This window comes from Cinclus cinclus, chromosome 4 (genome assembly GCF_963662255.1).
Source record: "Cinclus cinclus chromosome 4, bCinCin1.1, whole genome shotgun sequence".
NCBI classification, from domain to species: domain Eukaryota; kingdom Metazoa; phylum Chordata; class Aves; order Passeriformes; family Cinclidae; genus Cinclus; species Cinclus cinclus.
The window spans coordinates 8,795,774-8,823,373 of record NC_085049.1 but is presented as its reverse complement, the minus strand read 5'-3'; the positions used below and the strand labels follow the sequence as shown (position 1 = coordinate 8,823,373).

Genomic DNA, 27,600 nt, shown 5'->3' with positions numbered 1-27,600 from the left:
AGCCAGAATTTTCTTGTCATCTTATAAGGCATCAAACACTATCAAAATACAAAAGGAACTCCAACAGCAGCTGCTATTGAAGATAATTGACTACAGCCAGTAAGTTTGCATGAACATCAGTTAAGCCAATATTAAGAACTCTGCAAAAATTATCATATTAAAACTGTTTAAAAGCATCAGTTCCAAGGGCTGATAGTGTAGTGGAAGATGGACTCTAAAGATAGCAAACTGGGTCAATACCTCACTTGCTATATGCATCTTAGAAAAACACATTTGACGGAACATTGAAAAAGTAATCCAGTCCTTGTTCTTCCTACATATAATTTTCTTCTTCATTTAAAAATCCCAGTTTCCTCCCTTAGATATATAGAGGCTTAAACTGTAAACTGAGAATAAAATGAGAATACAGATTTTTTTGATGATTGTGATATATATATATATATATATATATATATATATATATATATACACATATATATATATATATATATATGTATATATAGAGATACTCTGAACACAGCATGTTTGGTAACTATTACTTTGGTACTTACCATGGTTTATCCCGTGACACTTTTGAAGGAAAGACTGTGTGCTGTTTGCTGCTGGAGGTAAGTAGATTGTCTTTGGGCGTTTTGAATGGCTTTGAGTTGCTGCTGACAGGGTTATGGCCGCTGATACAGGATTTCGGTTTCATCTGTACTAGGGATGTCCTGGAATTACAGGCTGGAGAAGCTGGAGAAGGGGAAGGTTTACACATTGAACTGTGTCTTCGTTCTGTAACAGAAAAGGAATGAATTTTACAATGTGCCATAGGCTAAAATTAAAAATACAAGGCAGGAAAGAGGAAATTGTTCTTCTCTATGCTAGTTACAATGATTTTCATCACTCTAAAGAACACTAGTTCATTACTGTTGTGAATGCAATCAAGCCAAATGATAATTAGACAAAATCAACTTCATGAAGTGCTCTGGAAAAAAAAAAGTAAAAAATAGTAAAATAAATGGCAATAATCTCCCAGAAAAATCTGTGTGAGGTGGACTTGGTGTCCCAGGTCTTTTGTGCCAAGAAGAAAGGAGAGTATGCAACAGCTAAGACAATCAGTAAAATGCTCTGCGACAGATATCCAACTGCTTCTATAATGGTTTATGATGAATTCATCTGACCTGGTTATTGGGCAGTTTACTTTATGACTATCTTGTTTCAATTTTAATGAGAAACTGTCAGGAAAACAACAGGAAGACTGAAAAGTAGCAAAAGTTCTACTGCTCCCAGCCCTTCCAGAGAGGGAGGCTCTGACTGGTTCACTTGGTTATCTCCAAGCAACATTCAAGGTAAAAGTTGGGGGTTTTTTCCACACAGAGCAAATGGCACGTGCAAAAAACCCAGGAAATTTATGTCTCAGTAACAAATGTGGCATCTGGAGGTCAGCACTGCTCACGCTCACACCAGAGGCCTCTCAAGCACTGCAAAAAATGTAATGCCTGGCTGACCCTGCAAAAGACAGACAGGCTTCAGTGAAATAGTTTTGGGTGGGTCATAATTAGCATTTAAAAAAATATAAATGTCCTATCCATCATATTGTTAAGTAAAAAGACTGTTTTGGCCATTCTTTACAAATCGTATCTTTCTTCAGGGCAGAAGTGCCAATGCTTGGCCAGCTGGCTGCATCAGCGTGCAGCAAGCAACAGGCTTGTGCTGTGAACTCCAGCACAACTACAAAAAACTTGTGCTGCAAGAGACAGGAGCTGATCTTTGCTGTAAGATTTTTGAGGGGTGCTATAAATCTTGAACAGCCTGCTGGCCCCATTTGTGAAGCACCTTTTCCCCATCCCACTGACCCTGCACAAGCCAGCCCCCGTGCTCCCCAGGCAAAGGCAGCAGTGGGTGGCATGGATAGGCTGGGGAAAGAGGAGATGTACCAGCAGCAGATGTCCCAGCCTGGCTCATTGGCACTGACTCCAGTTTGCTGGTGCCCCAACACCAAGAGCCTGATCACAGTAGGGATCAGGCAGGTACCCCCATGACCGACACGGTAATCGAATGTAGCAAGTGGAATGCAATCATAGACCGAGTACTTTGGACAAGATAGAGTTTCTCATTAACACGCAGCAATTTTTCCATGTCTAAAGGCTACAGCACTTAACTTGAACAATCCAAGTGGGTGCTACTCTTCGAGCTTGACCAGCATCACCCAGTCAACCCAGAGCAGGTTAAGAGAACACCAGCGAGCTGCTAATACATGGGAAGGTTCTGTATTTGCATCATCAATCCCGCATTTGCTAGTTTGATATTTCAAGGACAACTAAGAAAAAATTTCCCACAGAGAATCAAAACATGACAATTTGTCTGGCATCCTCACAAGTAAAAACTTGCCAGTAGCAGAAGGATTCAACCATGATTAACTTGCAATAGGCAAATACCTCAAGAACCAAGAGAAATGCTTTTAAAAAATTCCGAAATGTTTCTATTAGCTCTGAAATTACTAAATAAAGACATTTCTTATTTAAGATCAAGCATTTCCATATCTTCACATTCACAGCTTTAATTACCAATGCTGGAATTCCCTCCAGGTTCTCCTGCAACTGAAGAACAAAACAGTCTCATTTTTTTTCCAAATGCAAAAGTATCTATCCTCACTCCCAAAACGTCCCCTACGCTTGCCAGTTTTCACCCCACCACACACTTCAGTGTGCAGCCTCTGCCTTTAAAAGTCCTTTGCAGGATGCAGTGGATTTACATTTATTTCACCTCACATTTGTGGTAGCATCTGTGTAAGCTACACATCTGATTCTGAAACACACACTTCCATTCACAGACTATTTATTTTATTAAATAATAGTTATTGTTTCAAGATTTACCAACCTTCTCAGCACCTATTTAATCAATTTTAAGTAGGCTAATCAAAATTTGCAACTTTCCCATTAATTACTTGAGGACTGATGAAAAGGAACTGCTATGCTACCAAAGAAATCAAGCCAAGTAAATACAATAAGTGAAACTTGGGAGAAAACATGTTTTCCATACACATGCTATATAAACTTAGGATTGATTACTCCAATATTCACCACAGCTACTGGTTTTCTTAAGCCTGACTGCTTTCTAGTAAACTGTGTCATCAATATCAGCCCTATGGATATGTTTGGAAATGAAATACATTACTCTTATTAAAATTAATCTTCTGGAAAGATGAACATTCAAGATACTGATTATCTTAATTTATATTTTAAAGTCATTAAGTATCACATGGCATAGCAAGTTATTTTATAACAGTCTTTTTGTACTGGATTTTTAGTCAAGCAATATGTTTGGTGCTTTTCCCAAGACAACTTTCTCAATTTATTAGTTCCCAAAAGCAAACCAGTACATTAACCTTGGAATTTTTATTCTAACATAGACTATGGTGGAAGAGGCACTGTCATAATTAAACAATACAATAAAGTGCATCCCACTATTTTAGGTAGCAGATGTTTACTTAAAAGATAGGGACAGGAAAAAAAAAAAGCTTATTTTGGCTCAGTGTGTCAGATTGGTGGCCATTCTTGTGATCAGAGCCAACTGCTACAGAAACATGGCTACAGAAAGTCTGCCACCTTTTAGACAGACTCCAATACACATTTGAATATCACCAGTATTACCCAGCTTTTCTTCAAATTTCTTAGAATGGAAATGGAAACTGTGACCTCTGTAAAGTCATACAGGAGAAAGAATGTAAATAGCCAGTGGCACACAACCAGAGGTGTTCTGAGACACTGCTTGGATGGGTAAAATCTGCACATTTCCTCACCAAATTTAATGACATTTACTGATACTTCAATGTCAGCAGATGAAAATGGCAGCAACACTTTGCAGGTATGGCAGTGGAGAGCTGGAAGAATAATTCCTTCCAAAGCAGCAGAAAATCCCCTGTTTGAGCATGGTTGGAAGAGGCTGTATTTGACAAAGGGGTGAATTCTCAGACAAATCTCAATGGTGAGGGCATAAATTGTAACTAAATACTGGCATATTCCTTCTCAAGAACTATCAAGTTGCCTCTCAATTCTTCATGCCTTACAATGTATGTGGTAGTCAATCACCCTTAGACACTGATAATATATTTCAAAGAAATAATGGGAATATATGACAAAAAAAGGTTGTCAGAATCAACTGCTTAAACCAGGGCAGTTGTGGTCTCCTCTATCAAATTGATTTTTGTGGTCTAATCTGTTTTAATTTTTTTTTTTTACTAATTTGTTCCTATTTTACATATATACAAAGAATTGCACATAATGTACAAATCTACTGTTATACAGCCTATGCAATAAATTAATGTGCAAATAAAAGACATTTGCACATCAAATGCTTGTGATAAAATTAAATATTCACATACTAACATATTCAGGAGACAATCAGCTATCTGTGTTACACTTTCTATGCTCATTTGCAGGTCATATGTAGACAGATTAGGTCTAGTAGAGCAGGTGAACTTGTATTCACACAGCTGTGGACATGTCTGTCCCTGCTCACATACCCCAGTGATACAGCCAGTGGACATTGATGAAACTAAAGAATGAAAGTTTTTGCCCCTAGAAATGATAAAATGCATCAAGGCAACTAGAAAACCAGCTATCATTACTGATAAGATACTAACCTAAATTCTGCACACTTTTCTGCAATGCAATGAATATGTGCTCCAGTTCAAAGGATAATTTTTCTGATTCATTTAAATACTTCCAAATGGATGCTTACATTCTTCCATAAATAACAACACATATTCTATTTTGTTTCTAAATACCAAATGCTGTCAAATCCAAAAGCACAGGAATACAATCAAAGATGCAATCCTATTTACCACATTAATCCTTCTGCAAACTCTCAGCTGTCTCAGCATAGCCGCTGCAAGCAAGTGACAAGCAACACGTGACTTCTGCTGTCAAACAGTTAAAGTATTAATGGCATTAGTCTCAGAGGAAAGTTGAACACACTCACTGAATCACTTTCTGAAGAGTCAATTTCAGAGCAATATCTGTTGCTTTTTCTATTCAGTGGCAAGTGTCTGAAGGGCCAGCACTCCATAATGTTCTAGGGCACATTGCAAACTCTGCATTAGTAACATTGCAAAAGATCTTAAACTATTCCAGGAGATTCTCCATGTCCTATGGAAACATGGATATAGTCCAACTTTCTCAGCCAAACCTGAATTGTTTGTAGATGTGAAATCCTTATGTTGTTGGAGACCTAACTGTCCCTGAATCTCCAGAGCTTCTCTCCTATGCCCTTATACTCCATTTTTAATCCTCCTTCCTGCCTCCTGCACAATGCAACGCCCTGCCTTTCCCCAGATCTCTGCTGCAGCTGCCAAAGTCCTCTAGGTCTGCCTTTAAATCTGTAATTCCACTGGATCCTTTCTGATGGGTCACCAGGGAATACTAGCAGCTGTTTTGCAGGAAACGCCACAGCTCCTTCTAATCATAAGCAAAAAAAGCAAAGCAATAGAGGGGCAACATGAGCTTCAGAGCCACAAGCACAGTGTGTGGGAAAATGAGGCAAAACCACATTCTGAGTAGAGAGTCTCTTCTCAAATTTTTTGCCTCGAGTCTTATACACAAGATCAAGCACCCACTTGGCTCACAGTAAACCTTACAATGACACTACAGCAAATATGATGCCAGTAAAATATGTCAAACATTACCATTTCCTACCAAAAAAGGATCTTTATGTGATCCTGAAACTGCAGATATCTCTAATCTGGACTAGAAACAAAACCCATTTCTTAGTATACCCCATCTGCATCCACATTCTCACCCGACATGTGCCACTTAAAATTAATCAAATCAAGTGAAAAGTTTTTGCCGAGTTAGTGCCTTCTCCATCAATATAACAATCATGGAGGAAAAATGCAATGATACGATTTGAGCATAGATAAAGACATGTCTTTCATCTTTCAGTGCTTTTTCTTCTCAGATACTTGAAACAAAGCAAAAAAAAAACAAAAAACAAAAAACCTTTCATGTTGTCAGACGACAGATACAAAAACTTTGGCAGCACAAGTCATTTTGAAACATTTACTCTTGTTTAGCATGATCTGACTTCCTGTGTGCAAGAGGCCTAAAGCAAAAATAAATTTTAGGTTGACCCATGAATAAGTCAGAGACCCAGTATTATGGATTATAGCTTAGTATAACACTTGGTAAAAACAAACAAAATTTAATTGCTAAAACTCAGAAAGGTAAGAAAGTTATTTACTGCTAGTAAACATTTATTTAATAATAAAACTCCTTTTTAAGCTTGTATTCATCACAACACTTGAGATTATAGTCCTTTTACTTGGAATACCATAAAGTAACTGATCCAACTGCCCTTAACAATACGAATACTGTTACTCTCCGTTTACAATATTTAAGCAGATGGTAATGAAATTTAGTATCTCATAGTCTTGCTGATGAAGATGCTACTCATGGTAGCTCATATACCGCCTATGCACAAATTACAGTTTTTCTATTTACATTATATCCTGAGGTGCTTTGTTGCAGAGCCTTTCACTGTGCAAAGTTGAGCAATGTCTACTTACAATTTCCATAAACAGTAAATGAAACCTACCACCTTGTACTGATCCCAGTTCAAAGTTTGCAAATGTACTTGGCATTAATCCTAATAAAACCAAAACAGAAATAACCCACACATGCCCAAAAAGCAACAGCCAGCAACCAGAAAATGAACAACCTAGACTCTTGCAGAAGTGTGTCATCCTGCAGCAACTGGCAGCTGGTTCATAACAAGAATTCATAAACACCTTGTAAGCACTTTCATTTTGCAGCCACAGTCTGAAAAAACACTAGCAAAATGCGGTACGTGAGGTTAAACAAAAATAAAATAGTATTTGATGTTAGCAAACTACAGCATAATGTTGCAAGATTGAAGGATAACTTTACCAGCTTTTTTGACAAAACACTATTCCAAGTCCAGCTGAAAAAGTTTGGAAATAATATCCGCAAACCGTTCCACCCTTCTTGCACTGCGCACTGGAAAGGAAACAGCACAGTCGGTTTCATTTTGATACTTCTTGTAAACTGACAAAGGAAATAAACTGCCAGCTCCAACCCCCAGACTGATTTGCTGCACAAAACACTGCTCAACAATCACAAGCTTCATTCCAGGTCAAATGACATAATTGGGAAATTATCAAGTGCTAAAATAACCACCATTCTGCTGGTGTTTATTTACAATAAACACAAGCTTCGCTTTCTGACAAAACCCACTAAAACGATTCTCCATTTCACAAAGTCTACAAGTGAGTAGGATCAGCAAAATTATGCAAAACATCCTGCTAGAAGAAGAAATGTAAACTGAGCCACTTACAGAGAGGAGCAGGCTGCCAACTTAATCTGATTCTACGACGACTGTAAACATGTACTTTTGGAACGTGAAGCGATTCACATTGCCACAGATGCCGTCAGAGAAACACAGCAACGTGATTAGGTATTCTGCACACGGGCAAAAATCCGGCAGATGACCTGCCGCAGCAAATACCAGATCTGTGCTCGCACACACCAACTGTTTTGACTACAGGCACTTGTTAAGCACCAAGTTTCGGTCCTACCAGTTGGACACCAGAACTGAACCCGTGCCAAGAACAACACGAGCTGAAAACGGCTGCAGGGTTGTTTTTTTTTTTTCCTTTTTTTTTTTTTTCTTAATAATTGTTGATACAAATCAAGTAACTGCAGAAATGAACCAAAGTGCGAAACTAAAAGCAGAAAAACCCGCAAGTGTATATTTAGAAGAAGACACTGAATTTCTACTTCCTCGATCCAGGAAAGAAGGAGAGTGTTTGTGTATAACACAGGATGAACCTGGTGTTTTCCTAGAAATTCTTTTATTTGTGGGATAACCTGGCAATTGTCAGGATTATTATAAAATGAGAAATAATCTCTAGACTATCACTATTTTACATTTACGTGGCCAAATATCTTAAAAATGGCAAAATTCCATAAAAAGCCCCACACAGAACTTCCCAGAGCACTATTATTCCTCTTGAGTAAAAAGCATGAAAAGAAAGAAGGGTCAAATGGAACTCTAAAGACTGCTTCAAATAGTGCAATTATCCTAAATATAAACTTCTTTATCCTAAATGTAAACTTCTTTACATTCAGGATAGAAGTTTAGAAGCTTACATTTAGAAGCTTCTGGGTACTTGCATGCTTCTTTTATAAGGATTTTGAGATAAAAATATGAAGCTCCAAGGTATCACTGAAGTATCAGACAGACAGGAAAACAACAGAAGTGTGAATACCCTGCCCTGGTGACAATGTCAGTCTTCACATCATTGAGCAGGAAGACCTAGATTTAACCATAGTGTCAAGTCCTGTTTCTACAGCTACAGAAGGGAATATTAATAATTTAGGATATTAACTTGATTAAGAAAGGAATTGTAGACTTAAAGTAGGAATTCATCGCTCCTGTAATGACACAATTCCCCATGCGTAACCAGCATTTGCCACCTGACAATCTGCATTGCTATTGCAGAAAAAAAGACAATTTTCAACTCTGTATTTCTCAGCTCAGCAAGGCCAAAAATCCCCAGGCAAAAAAAGAAGTAAGGGAGCAAATCACTTTTATGAGTGACAGCCTACCTAAGAAAAGCAAGGAAAGCTTATGCACAGAAATTGCACGTTCTGCTGGAGGAGATGCTCAGGTAAATCCAACATGAAATGACAGTCTGAGCTAAATACCACCTTAAACTTTGCCTTCAGTGCTTGCACCACAAGGACAGCCCTCACCAACCTTTTGTACTGGTATCTTACTACCAGCTGACCCACATTCTCACCATTTTTGAACTCAAGAGGATGGAAATGCATTATCAGCCCTAACCTTAGGACAGCACATTGGTGAAATGCTAAAATATTTCTAGCAATCAAGCCACCATACTCTCAAGGGGAAATACTGCCAACAAATCGAAATTTTGTGGGTGATTCTATACGTGAAGAGAAATCTTTTATTTGGCTAAATGTACAAATTTATAAACAAATCACCTATTCATTTATTCAAATGCCCAACCTATATAATTGCACTTCAGATTGTTGCAAAATAGAGAAAAATTTAGTATTGTCATCCTCTCATGCTTTGTACCATGTAACAGACTTGTTTCCTCAGGCAGATCTTTCCCATTCAAGGTCATGTAATGACACATATTTTTATTTATTTATACTTATGAGGTAAAATGTTTCACTGTATCTCTATTTCCATCTTTAATTACATTTACATAACAATAACAAAATAATTTTTGTACATTATTGTTTTAAGAACTAATTGTTTCCACCAATCTATTAAAAATCAGAAATGTTCAATGTTTCTTTAATGTTTTACTTAATCCAAGAATATATAATGTCACTTCTTTTTACTGTTAAGAAAAGATAAACCACTGCAGAGTGAAATGGGACTGCTGAGGTGGTTTGGAAAAAAAACTATGACTCTGAGAAAACAGGCTATCATTTTTAGGTGACATGTTCTTCATCTGGCTTTGTGAAAAACACAACACCAGATTTTATTCAATATCAAGATCACATAGCACTATCTCATTTTATCATTCCATACAAATAACTTCTAGAGAAACAGTAACTTCACTGAAATTAGCCCAGAATAACATCTTTGCAGGACTTGCAGAATCTGCTGTTTAAACCTTCTGCCTTTTTCTGTTACTTGGGATCCAAGCCCAGCACCTAGTGAACCAACATATTTCTTAACAAGCTGTTTTTAAGCACTGAAATAATCGATTTTTTTTTTTCTAAAAATATGCAGGTTTGAATGATAAATTGTTCCATCTCTGTTACCCCGAGCCTGTTTGCCCCCAGCAGCCTCATCATTTCATTCTGTATTCACAGTCCTTTGTCCCTCTCCCCAAAGAGATGGGATAAGCTCTGTTTGGTCTGCAGGTAGACATGTGCCAGCTGTCAGTACAAGCTGCAAATGTGCTACTGCCACATGGAATACTGTTCTCTGGGCCACATTATTTAAGCTGCCTCCTCACAGATGATGATTTTCACAAGACTGCTGAAACTTTGGATTTTTGAACCAAATCAGCAAAGAGCTAAAAATTCTCAAACAAAAGAGAAAATATATACAATCACGTAAGGTTTATTGCTATTATTATTTTTATTACTAGTAGCATTATTACAATAATTATAATATTTTAGCAAGCTAAAATCTATATACGATTTTTCATTTACTTGCTCTTCTGTGTTTGCCACTCCTCAGGGGCATTCCCAGGCATCAAATAAATTCCCTTGGAATATTCTGACATTGTTTCAAAATCCAGGTAACCATACAGATCTGCCCAGCTAGGGACATTGTTTTGTTTTGAAAATTGAATGAGCCTACATTTAAGTTTCAATTGGCTTTATCAAAACCTACTATAAAAGCATAACTGTCAGTTCAGAGTATTTCCTCATTCCAGATACTTCAGATAAATCAGCTCACTCATCTTTTAAGCACATTATTTGCCAGAGGTAAGAAAATCTATTATTTATAACGCTGTGTGAATAACCACAAGTGATAACCCCTTAATACACAGCTTCTGAAGTGAATGTGCAAAACAATTCCTGAAGAGGTCACCTGCTCATGTTTCACTCATTACATACAATATCTCTTAGAAACAAGAAACCAAACTCTTAACCTTCTACAGGAAAAAACTCAAGAGACAACATTGAAAAACATACCCATATACAAAAGTGGGTTTGTAAGGCATTTTTAATCTGTTTCTCTCCCTTTAAAAAAAATTTAGTTCTGTATTTACATACAGCTTCTTAATTCTGAAGTTGGTTTTCACTTTACCTTGCATCATTATTACTTCTAACTGTGCAAACTAAAGAAACTCAGACCTAACAGAACAAGAATGAAATAAATGCAAATCAACTTCTGAGAGAGCACCTCTTGACCATTCATCATTGCAATGAACTTCTCACATATAAATTACTTCTTTTGGATAAACTATTTCTCCATTCACAATTTTAAAAACTTCCCATCATTGCTCTTGTAATTAGAGTTTTTTATGTCTACAATATTAAACATCTGCTATACATATATATATATCTAAATATAATATTTTTTTCTCTGATAGGTATTTGCTCACTTTTTTTCAAGTTGAGTCTTCCAAAGTTTGTTGAAGTATGGTGAGTGTTTCATGAGCTGTGTGAAGAAAGGCATTTTCCAAGGCCACACAGCCATTAGAGTGCAGATCTTAGTTTAAAGCATTCCAAGCTTATTCATCCACTGATGTTGCCTCTGTTATAGAATAATATGGCAGGAATGACACAGGGAAAAGAAATAGGTGATTTCCAGTAAAACTATCTACCAAGGTGCATGAACTGTTGTCACAGCACAGTACAGCTGTGCAATTCTCTTTTCCCTTCTCCCACTTCCAGTGTCCTGAACAACCTGTCACCCAGTGCAGGTCGTTCCAACTTTTCATGGATCTTCTCTGAAGCACACACATACTGTATTTTTGAAAAACTTTTGGTAAAAAGAAAAAAAAAAAAAAATTAATGCTCACCAGCTGAAGACACAAGATATTTTTCCTATGAGGCATTTTAATTATTTTCTATAATTACTTCTATAAGCTAATATAAAGACAATATCATTAAAGAAAGGCATAGCTCAACTCAGAACGATTCTTGTGAGTTTTAACAAGGAAAGTAAGCAAACAAAGCAAGATGATTAGAAGTCCAACTTGAAGCAAGTCCTTACAAATGAACTAGTTTCATCTGAAGATATTTAACTATTATATATGTAACAGGATGTCTCTGAGAAGAAGCATGCAATAAGTATCTTTCCAAGGTATCAAAAGTTTCATGTGTGTCAGGCATTTTTGGTTTAAACCCAAGAGTCAACTGGAGCATATGTAAAACATGAGGACAACTATTTCCTACTAGGACTTAGCTGTCTTTTTATAGTGCTAGAACCTGGTTTCACCCATGCTTGGTGTAGCATTTCACTTCAGGTGGGAAGAGATGAATAGGACACATGTTTGCCAATTGATGAGAGAAACCCTTGGTCAGCCAAGAAATGACTAAAAGAGAGTAAGCTTGGAAGCTAACAGGAAGAAGAGAAAACAATTTTAAGACAAGAATTTCAAAGTGGGTTATTTATAGAGTCAACACTCAATTATCCATGGACAGATTATCTGTACCAGAGATGCAGAAACAAATCAGCTCCAGCTGGGCTCATTAGCAGAGGTGCAGCTAGGTTTTAAATGTCCCTACACTTCTAGGGACATTGTGGGTTCAAAAATTACACAGCATCTTTTCTTTCAGCATAAGACCAAAGTCCTTTTTTCAATCTAAAGTGAGTCACTTTGGTAGTTTCTGTTTAGCATTTCCAAAGGCAAGAGCACTGGGGAAAATGGCAAAGACTTCAAAGCCACTGCCTGGCAGTGTTACCCCCATGCCCTGGGTCCCAAGAAATTTTATTAAGTGAGGCACAGCGTCAAGCCCGAGCTGGCTGTGTGCATTCCTGCATTCTGTGTCAGGGCTGCAGCCTCCGCCAGGGAGCTGGGTGCAGACAAGCACCAGATACTTGTGACAAGGCAGGAGCCAGGCACCAGCCAGCATGGCAAACAGCAGGCACCTCAAATACAGCTGGGGAGGCCTCTGTGCAGAGGGACTGAGCTGTGAGATTGCTTGAGAGTACAACTTAAAGCAATTTAAACCAGATATTCTAAATGAGGGAAAAATTAAAACAAGTACTTTTCAAACTTGGAGAAAAACACAGCCACAGCAATATCAACCCAGCTTGAAGCTGTTTTCCTGGCCACAATGCCAAAAGTGTAATTCACAGTCAAATACAAAGGTAGATTAAAAAAGGGGAAGGAAATGAAAAAAATCCAGCATGACATTTCTTACCTACCAATTGCTTCCTCTGAATCAGACTATCTGTGTTCTTGCTCAAGGACTGAAAGCTTTCTCCATCTGTCAGGAGACAGCAAACTCCAGAAGAGATTACGATCTACTGGAAGTTGTCCCTTCTCATCAAATTCATGTTCTATAGTTGAAAGAAATCCTACTGTTTAGAGATAACAAGAGATACTTCCAGATTTGAGGGATTTTTTTTCCAGCAATGAGAGTCACTTGACCAAAGAGACAGCGAAAGGACAACAAGCAGGGTACGGGCATGATAAATCTCAGCTATAATCAACTGACTCCAGCTTGATTACAGAGGAGGAACTAAATTCTGTATTTGGCAAATGGATCACAGAGCAAGTCTTTTCTAAAGCTTTTTGCTGAGTCTGCCAATTGTTAGCTAGACAGTACAGCAGATTTAACCAGCAATGGCTAACAAATGAACCAAAACTAACCATGCCTGAGCTATCACCCCTGGGATTTGCCTACTGTATCTAAATACTGAGAGAAAAAGGTTTATTTACACTGAACTGCTCAAGTAGTTTCAAAGGATAGCTAGTAAGAGAGGATCACTGAATCCAGGATGAGGATTAGATAGAGGAAGAGGGTTATCTATCCCACCAGAAGATCACTGTAACACTTGAGGAAATCTGCAGGTCCTACATCTACAACCTTATTACCCCGCTTTCCTTTCCTCCTCTCTAGTTCCAAATTCCTTGATTTTCCAAGTTGCTTAAAGTCTGAAAAAGAAGTAATTCAAGGGAAAAAAAAGTTCAAAAGCACATTCACTATGATAGGTATTACTTATAAGAGAACTCTAGCAGTTTTATTTGTTCTTATTTCTCCTTACATTTCAAATCCCTAAATGCCTACTGCCTAAAAGATGATAGCAGTGGCAGTTAACAAAAGGTCTGCTGTCTGTCTCTGCTGTTTTACCTAAGGACATGAGGTCTATTCTCAGCGTTGGGGACGAACATATTTTAGAAGGTGTAACATTCAGCAAACAAAACCAGAGAGCAGATCTTCTGCTGTACAGTAGTGTATGGTACCTTGGAATACACACTAATGAGGACAGCAGCACAAGCACTAGAAAGGAAAAGACTCAATTACTGTAAACAACTGGGAACAAAAGATTGTTAAACATTCAACACAATCACATCAACAGAAGGTTTAGAAGTCTTTACCTCTTGTTTACTGTAACAAGATTAGGTCAAGTCTCCTCTCTTCCTCTTAGCCTCATCAAACTAGGGAAGACCATAAAAACAAAACCACTGCACATTATAATATACACACTCTCTGAAAAAACTCACTGCCCTGCTCAAAGTATGGGAAAGATACCAAAATATCAGGGGCTACTGCCACAGTAAATTTCAGCCTGCAACTTCCAGCTAATCACCTGCATATCTGTCAAGCACATACATGTGAATCACACTTACATAAACTTTCTGCTCCCTTACTGTTCCTCCCACTCCAAGATACCCATTCTAGCCAAGAACTTGATTAGCAACAGACTATGAAACACTTTCAGAGAACACCAGAGGTGGCACTTACAAAGGGACAGTGAACTTTTATGGCCTGAAGGCCCCAGAGCAAAGTGTGGCAGCTGGCATTGGGCATTGCACATTACAGCTGCACTCCTACCACAAATCAAAAAGAGATGCAATTTCTTTTGCTGCTCTTCTTCCCTTTCAAAAACATTCCTGGCACACCTTTGGCTTCAATCTGGTATTAATCCATGGCTGAATTACAGTGTATGGATAGAGACTGGGCACATTGTCTAACACAACCTTGAGTCTTTTAGCATTTGCTTCCCAGAATAGGCTGCTCTCACCCAGCAAATACAGTGGGTATTGTTGTCTCCAGACGTAGTCTCATAGAGTCAACATACTGAAAAAGGCCTGCTAAACCCTCTTTCACAAGCAATCTTGATTCATCCTCCATCAGGGACCTCTCTCTTGTTAGTAATTTTATGCCAATTTAGGAGTTACAATTATTACATGTTCTCCCACCCCTTCGTGTCTAACTGTGAAATTATTAAACACCAGAGTTACATGGACTACTTTTGTAGGACTTCTGTCTTCCTCTTTATAATTATCTGTCAAAATCTGGTACATAGTGAGTTTTAAACAAATCATTTTACGCTGGTTTTGTATTTTAATTAAATATAAAGCAACTCTGGTTAGATACCTCGGGACATTTCTCACTTTACAGAAATCAGAGCTCATTTAACAGCCATATATTTCACAGACTTAGACAGACACCTCTATCAGATAACACTGGTTTCAAGTAAACAAGTAGGTTTTATTTTTCCCCTGAAAAGTCTAATGAAGTTTTCTAGTGTCACTCAGACTTATAAGCATTTAAGAATGTAACACAGATACAGAACTTTATGTTTTTCTTCTTTAAAGTTCATTAGAACAAATAGAGGGAGATTGTAATCCACGCACACAGCAAGTAATCCAGCTGTAATTCATACCACAGCATAGCAGAGGTAAAGCGGTAATGCCGACATTAAACTTGATACTATTTAGCCCTTAAAGTTTGCAGGTAATCCCTCTCCTTCCAAAAACTGCACATTGAGAGAAATCAGATATATTTAAAAAAGAATTCAGTATAATGAAAGTTTTAAATGACATTTAATTTTTTAAACAAAATAATTTAAATTGAGCTTAGACATCTAGAGCTATATTGAGGCTTCCAAAAGCAAACACTCAGCAACTGCCTTGTTCTTTATTTAAAAAGTTCTATGGAATAAATATAAAACAGAGCATAAAAACCTTGACAGCTGCCAATTCAAGAGTCAGCAGTTTCCCACTGGCATATTTTCTTTAAACTACTTTGGTACCACTGTCATGTTATTAATCAAATTTTTAAAAAACCTTCCATGAATTATGTATTTCTAAGATACTACCCACTACCAACATAATCACGATTTGCATTATTTTTTAACCACGTTGCCACATGCAAAATACACCCCAAAAATGGCAAAACAAAACACAGAGCATAGAAACACATTACTTAAGAGAGAAATCAAGGTGTCTTCTTGAAAATATGGGTCCTGCTAAGTTTCTAGTTACCTGCATCCATTTTTCTTTAACCTTTCTGAGGCTGCAGCAAATTGAGCTTAGTGTCTGCTCTCAAGCTAAAAACCTTTGCAATAATTTGTGTAGATTTGTGCAGATAAAAATAAAAATCACAGACTACATTAAATTCCAAGACTGCAAGCAACACAAACTATCACATCTGCACGACAGCATGCTGATGTAGTTGGCAAAAAAAAAAAAAAATAATCACAGTACAGATAACCAAGGGTCAAAGTTCTGGTTATGCATGAAGTTTCAGTATTGGCACTTCCTGTTCTCAGTCTACAATACTCGTAATTTAATCTATTTTGTCCTTCTTTGCTAAAGTAAGGAGCTGTTATTCTCTCCTCTCCTTCATATATCTGTACTTGATTTGCTCACTCACATTACTGTGAACCGTGAGGCCAATTTTAAAAGGTCTCCGGTCCACAAGAGCCATTGTCACACTCAGTCACGCAGGCCGGGGCTGCGCTCGGGCTTCCTGCACAAGGCTCAGCCCAGGAGCGGAGCGCAGCGGGGCGGGGGCAGGCTGGATGGCATCCCTAGCACCCTGGAACGCCTCAGCCACTTCGGAGACCGCAGGTGCCGCCGACGGCCCTTAAACACGTGTCACCTCCCTCCGCACCGCTCAGGAATGGAAGGCTGGGGATGTTTTTCTCCAGCAACAGCTGCGTCCTACAACCTCGTGCGGCTCCCACACCAGGTTTCTCACGCCGCTCGAGCACAGCGGTAACAAAGCAAGGCAGGACCTGCAGCGACCCTCACTCACATCCAGCCCGCCCCGCTGCAAAACCCACCAGCAGCACCTTCGCCCGACGGGGCTCCGGGCCGTCCTTCGGTCCGGGCCGCAGGCGCCCTCAGCGGCCGGGACGGGAGGGGAGGGGAAGGGAAGGGAGGGGAGGAGGGAGCGGAGAGAGCCGGGACGGGGAGAGCAGCGGGCCCGGAGCTCCCCCTCCCGGACCCGCTCCCCACATCCATGTCTTTCTGCGACGAGCAGGGAAAGCCCCGACAGCGACAGGTCAGGAGCGGCAGAGCTGAATGCAAAACTCGTTTCACTTTTGACACAATTATTTTCCCCTGAAAACTCGCCTAACTTCTAATTTAGTTCTGGAAGGCTTAGAGAAAGTCAGTCCTTCGACCGACAGTGCTACAGCTTCAGCCACTGCTGGCAAGGATACGCTGTCCACCTTAACTCCAAATTCAGGTTCTGAGCTCCACACAATAGCTTATGGTAACTGGCAATAAAAAAATTAAGCTTCTGAGGATCTGATTATCTTTGATTTTTACAAGCGAACCAAGGATTAAGATCCTGTTACAGTCAGCTGCTGGATAAACACATAGGTCTTTATCACCTATTTTTCTTCTTACAGGTACTCCATACTCATAAGTATGCAGATATCAGAGCTATGTTGTCACCACCCAAAATAAAAAGTTCAGTCAACAAGCTGAGCTTTGCTGTGGCACAGCTCTGTGTGTTAAGGCAGCCCTGTGCCAAACCCTCAGCAAGCTGACTGCTGCTGGAAATGGTGGGTTCCCCATTAACCAGAAATACTTCCTCTGGCATAACTCTCAAGATTTGGAATGGCAGTATGTTTAATGTTTACCTCATACCATTACAAATAATTTGTTTCAACTATATTTAAATGGGCAGCCACTCAGCTCTTCTCATATACATGCAACTCCTCTTGCAGCCAAGGAGTTGTTGGCTTGTCCACTAAACCCAGCCAAACCCAGCAATTTGCAGCAGACCAGCATGGGACCTCAGTTCAAAGTGAAATTTATTCTCACAGCTGTTGTCCAACATGAAGCACACCAACAAATGCAAGCTCACACCACAAGGTATTTTACAATGTTTCAGGATTAAATTCCATGTATTTGAGCACATACATGGAGTGGCATTCCCTAGGAAATTAAGCTGGAAGATGTTCTCTGGAGTGCTGCATTCCCTGGCCACGCACCCTCCCGACTATGCAGGGATCCCAATGGGGCAGGAGCAAGAATGGCCCCAATTTATACAAGCTTCTATCTTAATCACAGAATCTTCTGCCTGAGGCCTTGGAAGAAGGCAGGGAGTGTGAAAACAGAACTAGAACTCTCAAAGATTACTTATATAGTAAGTAAGCTCTTCAGAAGGCAGTGTGGGTCCTTCTGGCAGTGATTTCAATTGGACAGAAGAGAGAACCAGATTCAAGACATCCTGACCCACTAGACCCAAACATGCAGCCCAGCAATTTAGTCAACAGATCTTTGAAGGTGCATAACCAGTTGGTTTGTGGTTTTGTTTGCCTGCTTTGTTTTTAATTTAAAAAACACTAAAACACTGTATTTTGGAGGCATAAGCCTACGTAAACAAAATAGCCCTGAATGCTTCTGGGATTTCTGTTTAGGAAATCATCTACTGTAGGTGTACATGCCTCACAGAAGAGGCAATCACTAAAGCCAAGGAATAATGAGACACAATAAAACATGGAAGTATAAATAAGCAGAAGAAACAATAATAGGTATGGTATAATAATAATATAAATAACAATAATAAATAACAGGCAAGTAATGTCAACATGCAAACAAATAAGACAAATAGGTAAAATGTTTAAAACTGACTGGGAAAAAAAGCCAGCAAAAATGTATGCTTGTAAAAAGCTCCAGCTAAGCTGAGAAATAGAAGGTTGAAAAGAACTACTGGTTGTGTTGCATACCTCCACCACGTTATGGCAAGGACATTACACACTGCTAATACCTATTTGTATATCTCAGATTCATGCCTGTGAAGCAGCTGTCAAAGCATGCTCTAACACATAATCCTGGGGAAGCACAGGGCTGCAAGGCTGCTGCAAAGTGAATGGTGATTGCTGCCTCATGTCAGCATGTGATAAAGGTCATATCAGAGGTCTTGAAAGGTCAGTAAGGTATTGAATGATCATGAATATTTAGAATATAACATACTGTAATGTTAAGGGAGGGTTAACTTCTATAAAGAAACAAAACAATGCATCAGAATTTGGGGGGGGGGGGGGGGGGGAAATATGGGGAATATGCACAGTGACCATGCAAACAATGTAGCAGAAGTAAATTCAAAGCAATGCTATCACTATCTAAAAATCTATCTTCTGAAAACCAAGGCTGAGGCTAGCTTTTGTTTAAGATATGATCAGGATGTTTACAGTTTTCTGTATCTTAATATTGGGAATCTCAAGTGATCCATCAACAGATCACCTAAACCAAACGTTTCAGGAAGTGATAACCAATGCTCTAGTTTTCAATCTAAAATGGGAAATTTATCAGCAATATTAAGACACATATTTAAATATGAAAAAACTTCTACAGTTGAGTTGAAGACCACAGACATTTACCTTACAGATTAATTTTTGTAAATAGTCATCTTTATACAATGTGATACTAACAGAGACAGTTTGTGCTAACTGCCAGACAAGTTCTACATCCTATCATATTGAGAAAATAGTGCACAGGAAATAATTCTTTTCTAACTCTAGAATCTTAATACAGAAATTTCTGCACATAACCCAGAATCTGCAGAAAGGCTGAGAAAAAACTAGTCAATAGTTAAAATAACTATTCATTGTAGGCAATATGGGGAAAAGGACGTTTTTTTGGTGAAGGGTCACTTTCTTTGCTCATCTTGCAAGCTTTAAGTGGCTATGAAATAAGGAGTAGCTAAGAATGATTCTTTAGTAACTTGTTTTCAGGCTATAAATGTGTTTCTGGTTATAGTAATACTACACATAAAATCATTAATAAGACTGCCTACTTGCCAAAGCCTATATACAGACGATAGCTTGCCTGATGTCAGCATGAAGTTATGATATAAGGGTGTTTTTAGGCCTATCTTGAAAAGAAAACATCTCATCTCTGTAGCTAATTTTGGAATGACAAAATTTGGTTTCTGTCTATAGAAGAAAAGTGACCTGCCAGTAGCACTTTATAGTGACTTTTATGCTGTAGATCAGAATACTCCCATAGAATTTTCAACAAGAGACCCAAAATTTAAATATTAAGTGCTTTCATGATGGACACTGGCATTATCAGACAGCTTGCACATTTAAGATACTTGAACCCAGAAACATTTCTTAGTACCCAGCACACGGAGACCGCCTAGTCTGGAATGTGTGTTGGGATTAGAACTTGAAAATGCAGAAACAAGAGTCCAGTCTGTTGGGAGCACACATGTTTCTTGCTAAAGCTGTGTGGGCCTAAAATAGTGCCAAAATTAATTTTGTTTCCTTGTAGTGCTAGGTAGGTCAACATGCAGGAATTTTTTTCCCACCTAGAAACAAGGCTACAGCTTTGGCAATTCAGCACCAGCAAAACCAGAAGAGACTTCAGGCAAAAAATTTTAACCCAGTAAAACACCAGCATGTATATTTGAGTGGCAGTTGTATGAAGTGTTTTAGGTTTTTCTATATCTGTACATTAATCTCACTCTGAACCCCAAATCAGGTTTCTTATGTTTCAGTACCATGGATATTTCAGCACCAAAGGACAGAAGAGGGGAGTTAGAGAAGTGCAAGTCTGAGTGCTTGAGAAAGCCAAAACTGTACTGATTTTACAGGTGGAGATTATTTCAGAAGAATCTCTGAACTGCTAGCTGATTATTTCTGCAGACATCTTATCTAAACCACATTTAGCAGAAAGGAAGACAGGGGACCCAGATTTCTATGAATTCCCATTATCCTGACTCAACTCCTCCAACAAATGAAGCATCTGATCCATTTTCAGAACCACACTCTACAAAGCTGTCTTTGTGGCCTATAAGACAATCCTTTTACTCTTACAGCATTACAGACCTTCATAAACAAATCAAAGTGTTGTACTGAGGAAAAGTACAAAGCTCCAACTAACAAGTGGTGCTTGACAGACACTCAATTATGCTTACAATACCTTATAGATGAGACTAATGCCTCAACAATCCCAACTTTTCACAGCAGCTCCTCCAAAAACCCCATGGGATTCTGGATTCTTGTTTAATCTTTTGGAAAAATGAGGAACACTAGTTTAGTTGAGGAGTGCCTTAGTCCTACACAATCCACTAATAAATCTATAAATTAGACTGTTATTTTTGGGAAATCCTAGAAGGACTGAGATCTATCCATATCCTGAGATAGTGCCTTTTTGGTTTTTTCTGCTTATCCTCTCCATGTATCAGAATTTGTCCATATTTGAGGCAGGGAACAGCTACTCCACTCCCTTTCACTTGATTTCAGTCAGTCTTTGCAAGAAGTTTGCTCCATTCTACTCATTTATGAGTATTATGAGATTTATGACAAACAGGGTTCTCTCCCCTTTCATTCTCTATCCAGGCCAAGAAGGTGTTGTCCATATAGGTGTCAAAATGTATGCAAATCACATTTTAAAATCAGCTTCTAACAATGCCAGAAAAGACAACCTACCCTCTGCTTCCTTAGGAAAACATTACCTTTTCAGAAAGTGTTTAAGTAATGTCTACCATGGGATTTCTTGTTTCTTGGTCAGCTCCCCTTGGGGGTTCCTAAAGACCAGTTTGTCCTATTAAAGATGAACTATCATAACAACAAAATTAAGCACAAGTTCTGCTTCCATTTTGAGTTGGACACAGCTTTCTTGCCATAAACCTTCAAACCTAAACTATCTAGGCAAGTTGAAATACCAAGACGTGACCCCACTGTCTTTCCAAAACAGCTAGAGTTAATATTGTACAATCATGTAAAGCCCAGTCTTTGCTTTCAATTGCTTATAAATGACTTCAAACACTTGGGCACCTCACCAGTGCCATGGGTTCAGCAGAACCACTGCAGGTGGCTCATGCACTTTGTTTAGGTACACATCATGCTTAAATACTTCTAGGATAACCAATGAAACCAACCCAACAAGGAACATACATCCCTCCTCCTACACTTAAACCTGAATTCTTCAAGTGAGCTCATGGAGACAACACATCTTTCAGTACTTCTGTCATACAAATTTTTCCACTGCTTTATGTCTCTAGAAGTTTTTGAGTATTTAAAAATAATATTTACTAATATAATTTACTGATAGTATTTACTAAGTTAATAATGCTAAATGATACACAAAGAGTTAATGAATTCACAACTAAAATACACAAAAAGTAGTATTTATTATAGGGGTAATGCTGCTGCACCTTGAAGTGGTTTCTGAAGCTTATTACTTTTGTTCTCATATACACAGTGCTTCCTTAAGGTGTTACAGGGCCTCAAATGTATCCTTTAACTACCTATAGCAAACAGGAACAAATCTGTTGCTTGATGTGTGCAATGCTGCACACACCTTCACAAGCACCCCAACATTATAATTCTTAGCTGTGAAATTCCACAATCACAGGTAGTAGCTGGTATCTCTGACTTAATTCAACTGATCATAAAGGGTTTATTTCAATTAGTCTCACATTAGAATCAGTGATTTAGATTTAAATTAAATTCACATCATTTTCATGTCCTGTGGGTATGCATGTTTTGACAGTACTGCAAAAATGTGCTGCAAGTTGCATAGAAGCTGATTGAAACCGTCAAACAAGTATTTAATTGCTTGCTGACATGTACCTCAAAAATAGTCCAGAGTAGATTTATCTGAACATACAAAAGGACATGCAGAAAACACATTTTAATGTCATCTCCATGCATTGGAGAAATACAGGTTTAATTGCTACATTTTTAATTCCTGAATCAAACACTACAGCTTTTGTCTGTCGTTTGCTCTATGACCACAAGCATCACCTCAGACTTCAAGAATTCTTTTTTCCATAAAATGGATATTGTAAAATAATACTTCCAAAATTAAACAAATATTTTAAAGAATGTTTTAAGCATAAAAATTTCCTTACTTCTTTTGTTCTGATTCCCAGCCTTTGAAAAACTGTAACATCTATGTCGTCTCATTAAATACATTTGCTCAGATAATGTACAAGAAAAGCAATCCACGAGCACTGTGTAAAGTTCACAAAGTTTTTGCAGAAACTTGTATTCAATCTGTTATCTTGTCTCTCCTGAATTTGGTGCTGCAGAAGGCAATATTCTGGACATGTATTCTAATCTCATTTTCTGTAATTTACAATTTTTACTTTAATCCTAAACAGTCAGTAAAGTTTTAGAGTTGTCTTCTAGAATTTCTATGTATTTTAGTAAGTTTAACAGGCTTACTTCACACATTAAAACCTACTCTTTACCACCACATCCCTCTTTAGGGCTGTGAATTTTGAATCCATTAAGAGCGCTTTTGGAAAAAAAAAATAAAAAGCACATTGCCACCAATTCTTAGATCACAGAATGGTTTGGGTTGGAGGGACCTTAAAAGTCACCCAGTTCCAACTCACTTGCCATGGGCAGTGACACCTTTCATTAGACCAGGTTGCTCAAAGTCCCACCCAACCTGACCATGAACAGTTCCAAGGATGGGGCAGCCACAGCTTCTCTGGACAACCTGTGCCAGTGTCTCACCACTCTTACAGTATAGAACTTCTTCTAATAGCTAATCTTAATCAGCCCTCTTTCACTTTGAAGCCATTCTCCCCTGTTCTCTTCTACATAATCTTGTAAAAAGTCCCTCTCCAGATTTCCTGTAGCCCTCCTTTGTAAAGTGCTCCAAGGTGTTGTTCTGTTCTCCAGGCTGAACAATCCCAACTTTCTCAGTCCTTCTACACAGCAGAGGCGCCTCAGCCTTTTGATCATTCTTTGTTGACCTCCTCTGGATTTGCCCCTACAGGTCCATGGCCTTATTATACTGAGGGACTCAGATCTGGATGCAGTATTCCAGGTGGGGTCTCCTGAGAGCAGAGTAGAGGGGGACAATCACCTTCCCTAACCGGCTGCCCATGCTGCCTTTGATGCAGCCAAGGATATGTTTGGCAATATATCAGTCTAGTTATGTCAGCAGTCTGTAGGTAGCAACTTAAAAAAAACCCAAAAAACAGCCCAGAAAAAGACCACTTGAAGATAAATTCAAATGGTAAATCTTTCATCTTCAAGGTCAGGTATCCTTTTCAAAAGACAAGCTTTTAAGACAGTAGTTTACAGAAGACAGGAAGAGCTGAATTAATAATTAATTGAGACTGCTGTTCCCTGTGTGACTGCCACTCTGAACCATGCATTCTCCCTGCTTTTGCCTTGCACCATCTCTTGCATTCACCTGCTAACCTGGTGAGTGAGCTTAGCTTGATAAATCAGCAGAAAAGTAACCAAAGAAACGGGGAAAAGTTGCTCAACCACAAATAAATCAAAGTTAATAGCTTTCTCCTATTATTTGATAATAAGTTGAATGTGTCCCTACAGGGTGAGAGGAGCAGCAGGGAAAGACAAGGCTGCCTGGACTGGGAAGGAAGGGTGAGGTGTGAAGAGTGTGCTCTGCTCTCTGCAGCAGCATGCCTTCAGATCCATTTGGGACACCCTGCCACAGTGATAGTCAACAGAGCTGTAGTAAGGGCACTGATGTCACCAACAGAGAAAACATCCCAAAGAAATGGTCACATTTTCAAGCTACTGGAGGTTTAATTACTGTTGAAACAGGTTCTTGCTTATTTTACAAGTACCATGGTTGCCACTTGGGTTATCAGTCCTTTCTGTAAAAGAGCACTTGCTGCACCTTGTGACCTGTGGCTGCTCTCACAGCTGAGTCTCCAACCCATCTTCTCTTCCTCCAGTCTCTACCAATCAAGGTAAGAGCTTTTTCTCACAAAACATCACTGACCACTGTCCTATTTCAAACAGCGTTATTCTGGGAAACAAGGGCAAGTGTGGTAGTCTGGAATCAGTTAGGTGATACTTGTACCACACTGACTGGTCTTAGTTAACCTATCTGCCTTCTGTTATGGCAGCAAAGAGGACATGACAAATACAGTAAGAATGAGTAACTAACTCAAATATTTTGAGAAATGTGATTGGGGTCTGTAAAGAACTGGATAAAAAAACCGAGAGAAGCTTCACTCACTATCTTTACGTACCATCAAGAAAAAGCACACCTCATTTTCAAGAACAAAACACTAGAAAATCTTAGACCTGCTAAGTCTACTGGACACTGCAGACCTACTTCATCAGTGACTTCTGCATATCTAAGAAAAGAGAATTAATGAGAGATAACTAATTAATTATTAGAGAATCAATACAGAGTATGACAAATTTGTCATAATGGTTATCCATGACTTGGGACTGAACACTATTATATTAGTACCTTGTTTGAGAGACTAATATGGTTTATTTAAAAAAAAATAAATCTAATCCTGACAAAGAAAATTCTTTATATCATAAATAAAAGCATTTTTCATATTTAATTTGTCCCAAAGTTTTCAAATAAAATATGAACTAGAAATACAACTGTTTTATTATTTATTTTCTTAGTTACTTAACCACATTTTATAGTTTAAATAATTTTTAAAAGAATTAAGAAAAATAATCTCACCACATTAAAATTAAATTCTACATTAAAACAAAGTTTCACAATACCAAAACTGACTACATGTAATAAACAAAACATAGGTTACCCATCAAAAGAAAAACCAGGGTGCAAGACGGTGTAAAGCTGCTAGTAATGTTCATATGCAGCACAAAGTGAATACTGCATTTCTTACAACACACTGAATATTCCACACATCACGAAAAGAAAAAATCATGAAAGCATGAGGAAGCCTTTCAATAGTGCAAGAATAGATGGATTACAATCAGTGTTAAAAAAGCAAACTGCTAGAAAAGATGAGACCTCTTCTGTAAAACAGCCAATCCACATTAATAAAACCAGTACTAAACATCACTGCAGGTAACAATTTTCTTTAGATTAATATAACCTAAGACAAAACCTATATTAATGTAACAACATGGGTTACATTTTAAAACAGTTTAGTCATTTTAGCCATCAGCACAATGCAATGTTTCTAGGAATGTAAGTCATTTTTATTAGGCAGCCAGCTGCAGACACTGCTGGAACTAAAGTTCCAGAAAAACTGGGAAAATTACCATTCATATGCTTTCAAAAGCTTCCCGAACACATGAATGGAAGCTATGTTTGAATGGCAGAAGTCAAACAATTTGGAAACTAGATTAAAAGAAATAAGTAGTGATTTATTAGCAGTGTATCTTTTCACTCCACATAAAAATCCTTGTGCTTAGTGACCAAGATTTGGTCCATACTTAAAAGAAGATACTACTGCAATGAAGTATTATGAAATAATCTTTGAAAAAAATGAACTAGGAGCAACTGCTTTAAAGAATTACTTTCCTGCACACAGCATCAGGGACAGCAGTGATGACTAATGGGGAGAGGAGCTGCTCGCCAGCTCAGTCCCACAGTGTGGGGGAGGCACTGCATACCAGGGAACGCTTGCAGGGAATGTGAAGCAGATACTCTTGTATTGCAGGGAAATAAACAGGGCAGTAAGACAAATAAAGCTGCTCATCCTTTCCTCCTGTATTTTTAAAATAGAATTAAAATAAACTGCTAAATGTCAGTGTTAATATTATGAAAAATTTATTTTATTTTCATATGTAAAGCTAATACTGAATGGGTTTCCTACATATAGATGTCTATACTGCATTCATCTAAAGAATATTAAGCCCAGGTCTCCATGTCCATTACACTTATGTGCAAAGCCCACATGATAAAATCTTAAATTTTGTAGTAATACTGATTCTCAAACTTTTATCATTCTTCCTATTTACATGAAAATCAAACATTTTAGGCCACAGTATGGCTTCCTATACAATAGTTACCATAGCTATCATTCTTCAATTAATTATTACAGCTTTACCCAGCAACACTTCTCACAAATATTTCTAGATCAGGTAAAGAAACTTCTTGCCCCTAATTAAAAAAAAAAAACAAACAGAATTTAAGTTCTTTTAAATAGGTATACTTTTAACAAAAAATAACAATAAAAATAGGCAATGTTTCAAAATTTCCAGGAATATCTTCAGGTGATCTGAATGATACACTTAATACATCCTACTGCAGTTTCTAATTGCATAAAAAGTAGCATTAGTTAATGTTATGATGACCACACTTTATCCTCTCAAATTTTAGAGAGGTTACATAGAAGTTCTTAGGAGAAACTTTACACACTTGGAATCTCCAAGCCATTTCTCCCAAATAAGATCAGTATACATCCTGCTAACCAAGGGGATCTCTAAGAAGTCAGCTATACCTGCACAAGGTAACATGTCTGTGCAATAACCATGGTTCTGCTTCCACTTGGATGGTTCAATTATTTAGCAGTAAACTGACATTTCCAAAACTAACCATTAAATAGAATATTTAAAAACACAATTGGGACTGATCTGTGTGGTTCAGCTGAAGCTGAGCTTTAAAGTGAAACATATCAGAAAAATGGGAAAGCCAAAGTATAACAAGTAAAACCAGCTTAGATCAACAATGATGCTGTTTCATCCAGTGCAAATGTCTTATGTGAATTGCACTAAAAAAAGAATCCTACTTGAAAGGGAAAGAGAGGCAAAAAAAAAAAAAAAAAAAGAAAAAAGGGGTCAGACAGGGTGAAAGAGAGCCTTTAAAAGCCCAGAACAATTTGCAACACAAATACTGAGAAGCAAGCAGCTTCCTCTTTGAATGAAGCAAGGGTCTGACCCCTTCCTGTGTCACAAGTCTCCGCACTTATTAAATATGTTTTCTACTGGCAGTAAAACAAACATCAATCCTATCAG

At 38.2% G+C, this 27,600-nt stretch overlaps 1 protein-coding gene across 6 annotated transcripts in view; it reads right to left on the bottom strand.

Moving 5' to 3' along the window:
- Positions 1–27,600, bottom strand: part of ATXN7L1 (ataxin 7 like 1) — a 112,486-nt gene that overhangs the window by 31,534 nt on the left and 53,352 nt on the right. For 3 of the 6 annotated variants that reach the window (XM_062491614.1, XM_062491620.1, XM_062491615.1), the window contains exon 3: positions 552–774. In XM_062491614.1, the coding sequence (XP_062347598.1) occupies positions 552–774 (223 nt within the window). Of the gene's footprint in view, positions 1–551; positions 775–6,908; positions 7,025–7,335; positions 7,531–27,600 lie in introns of those variants that run through there. The other 3 variants (XM_062491617.1, XM_062491619.1, XM_062491618.1) reach the window with 3 other exon arrangements.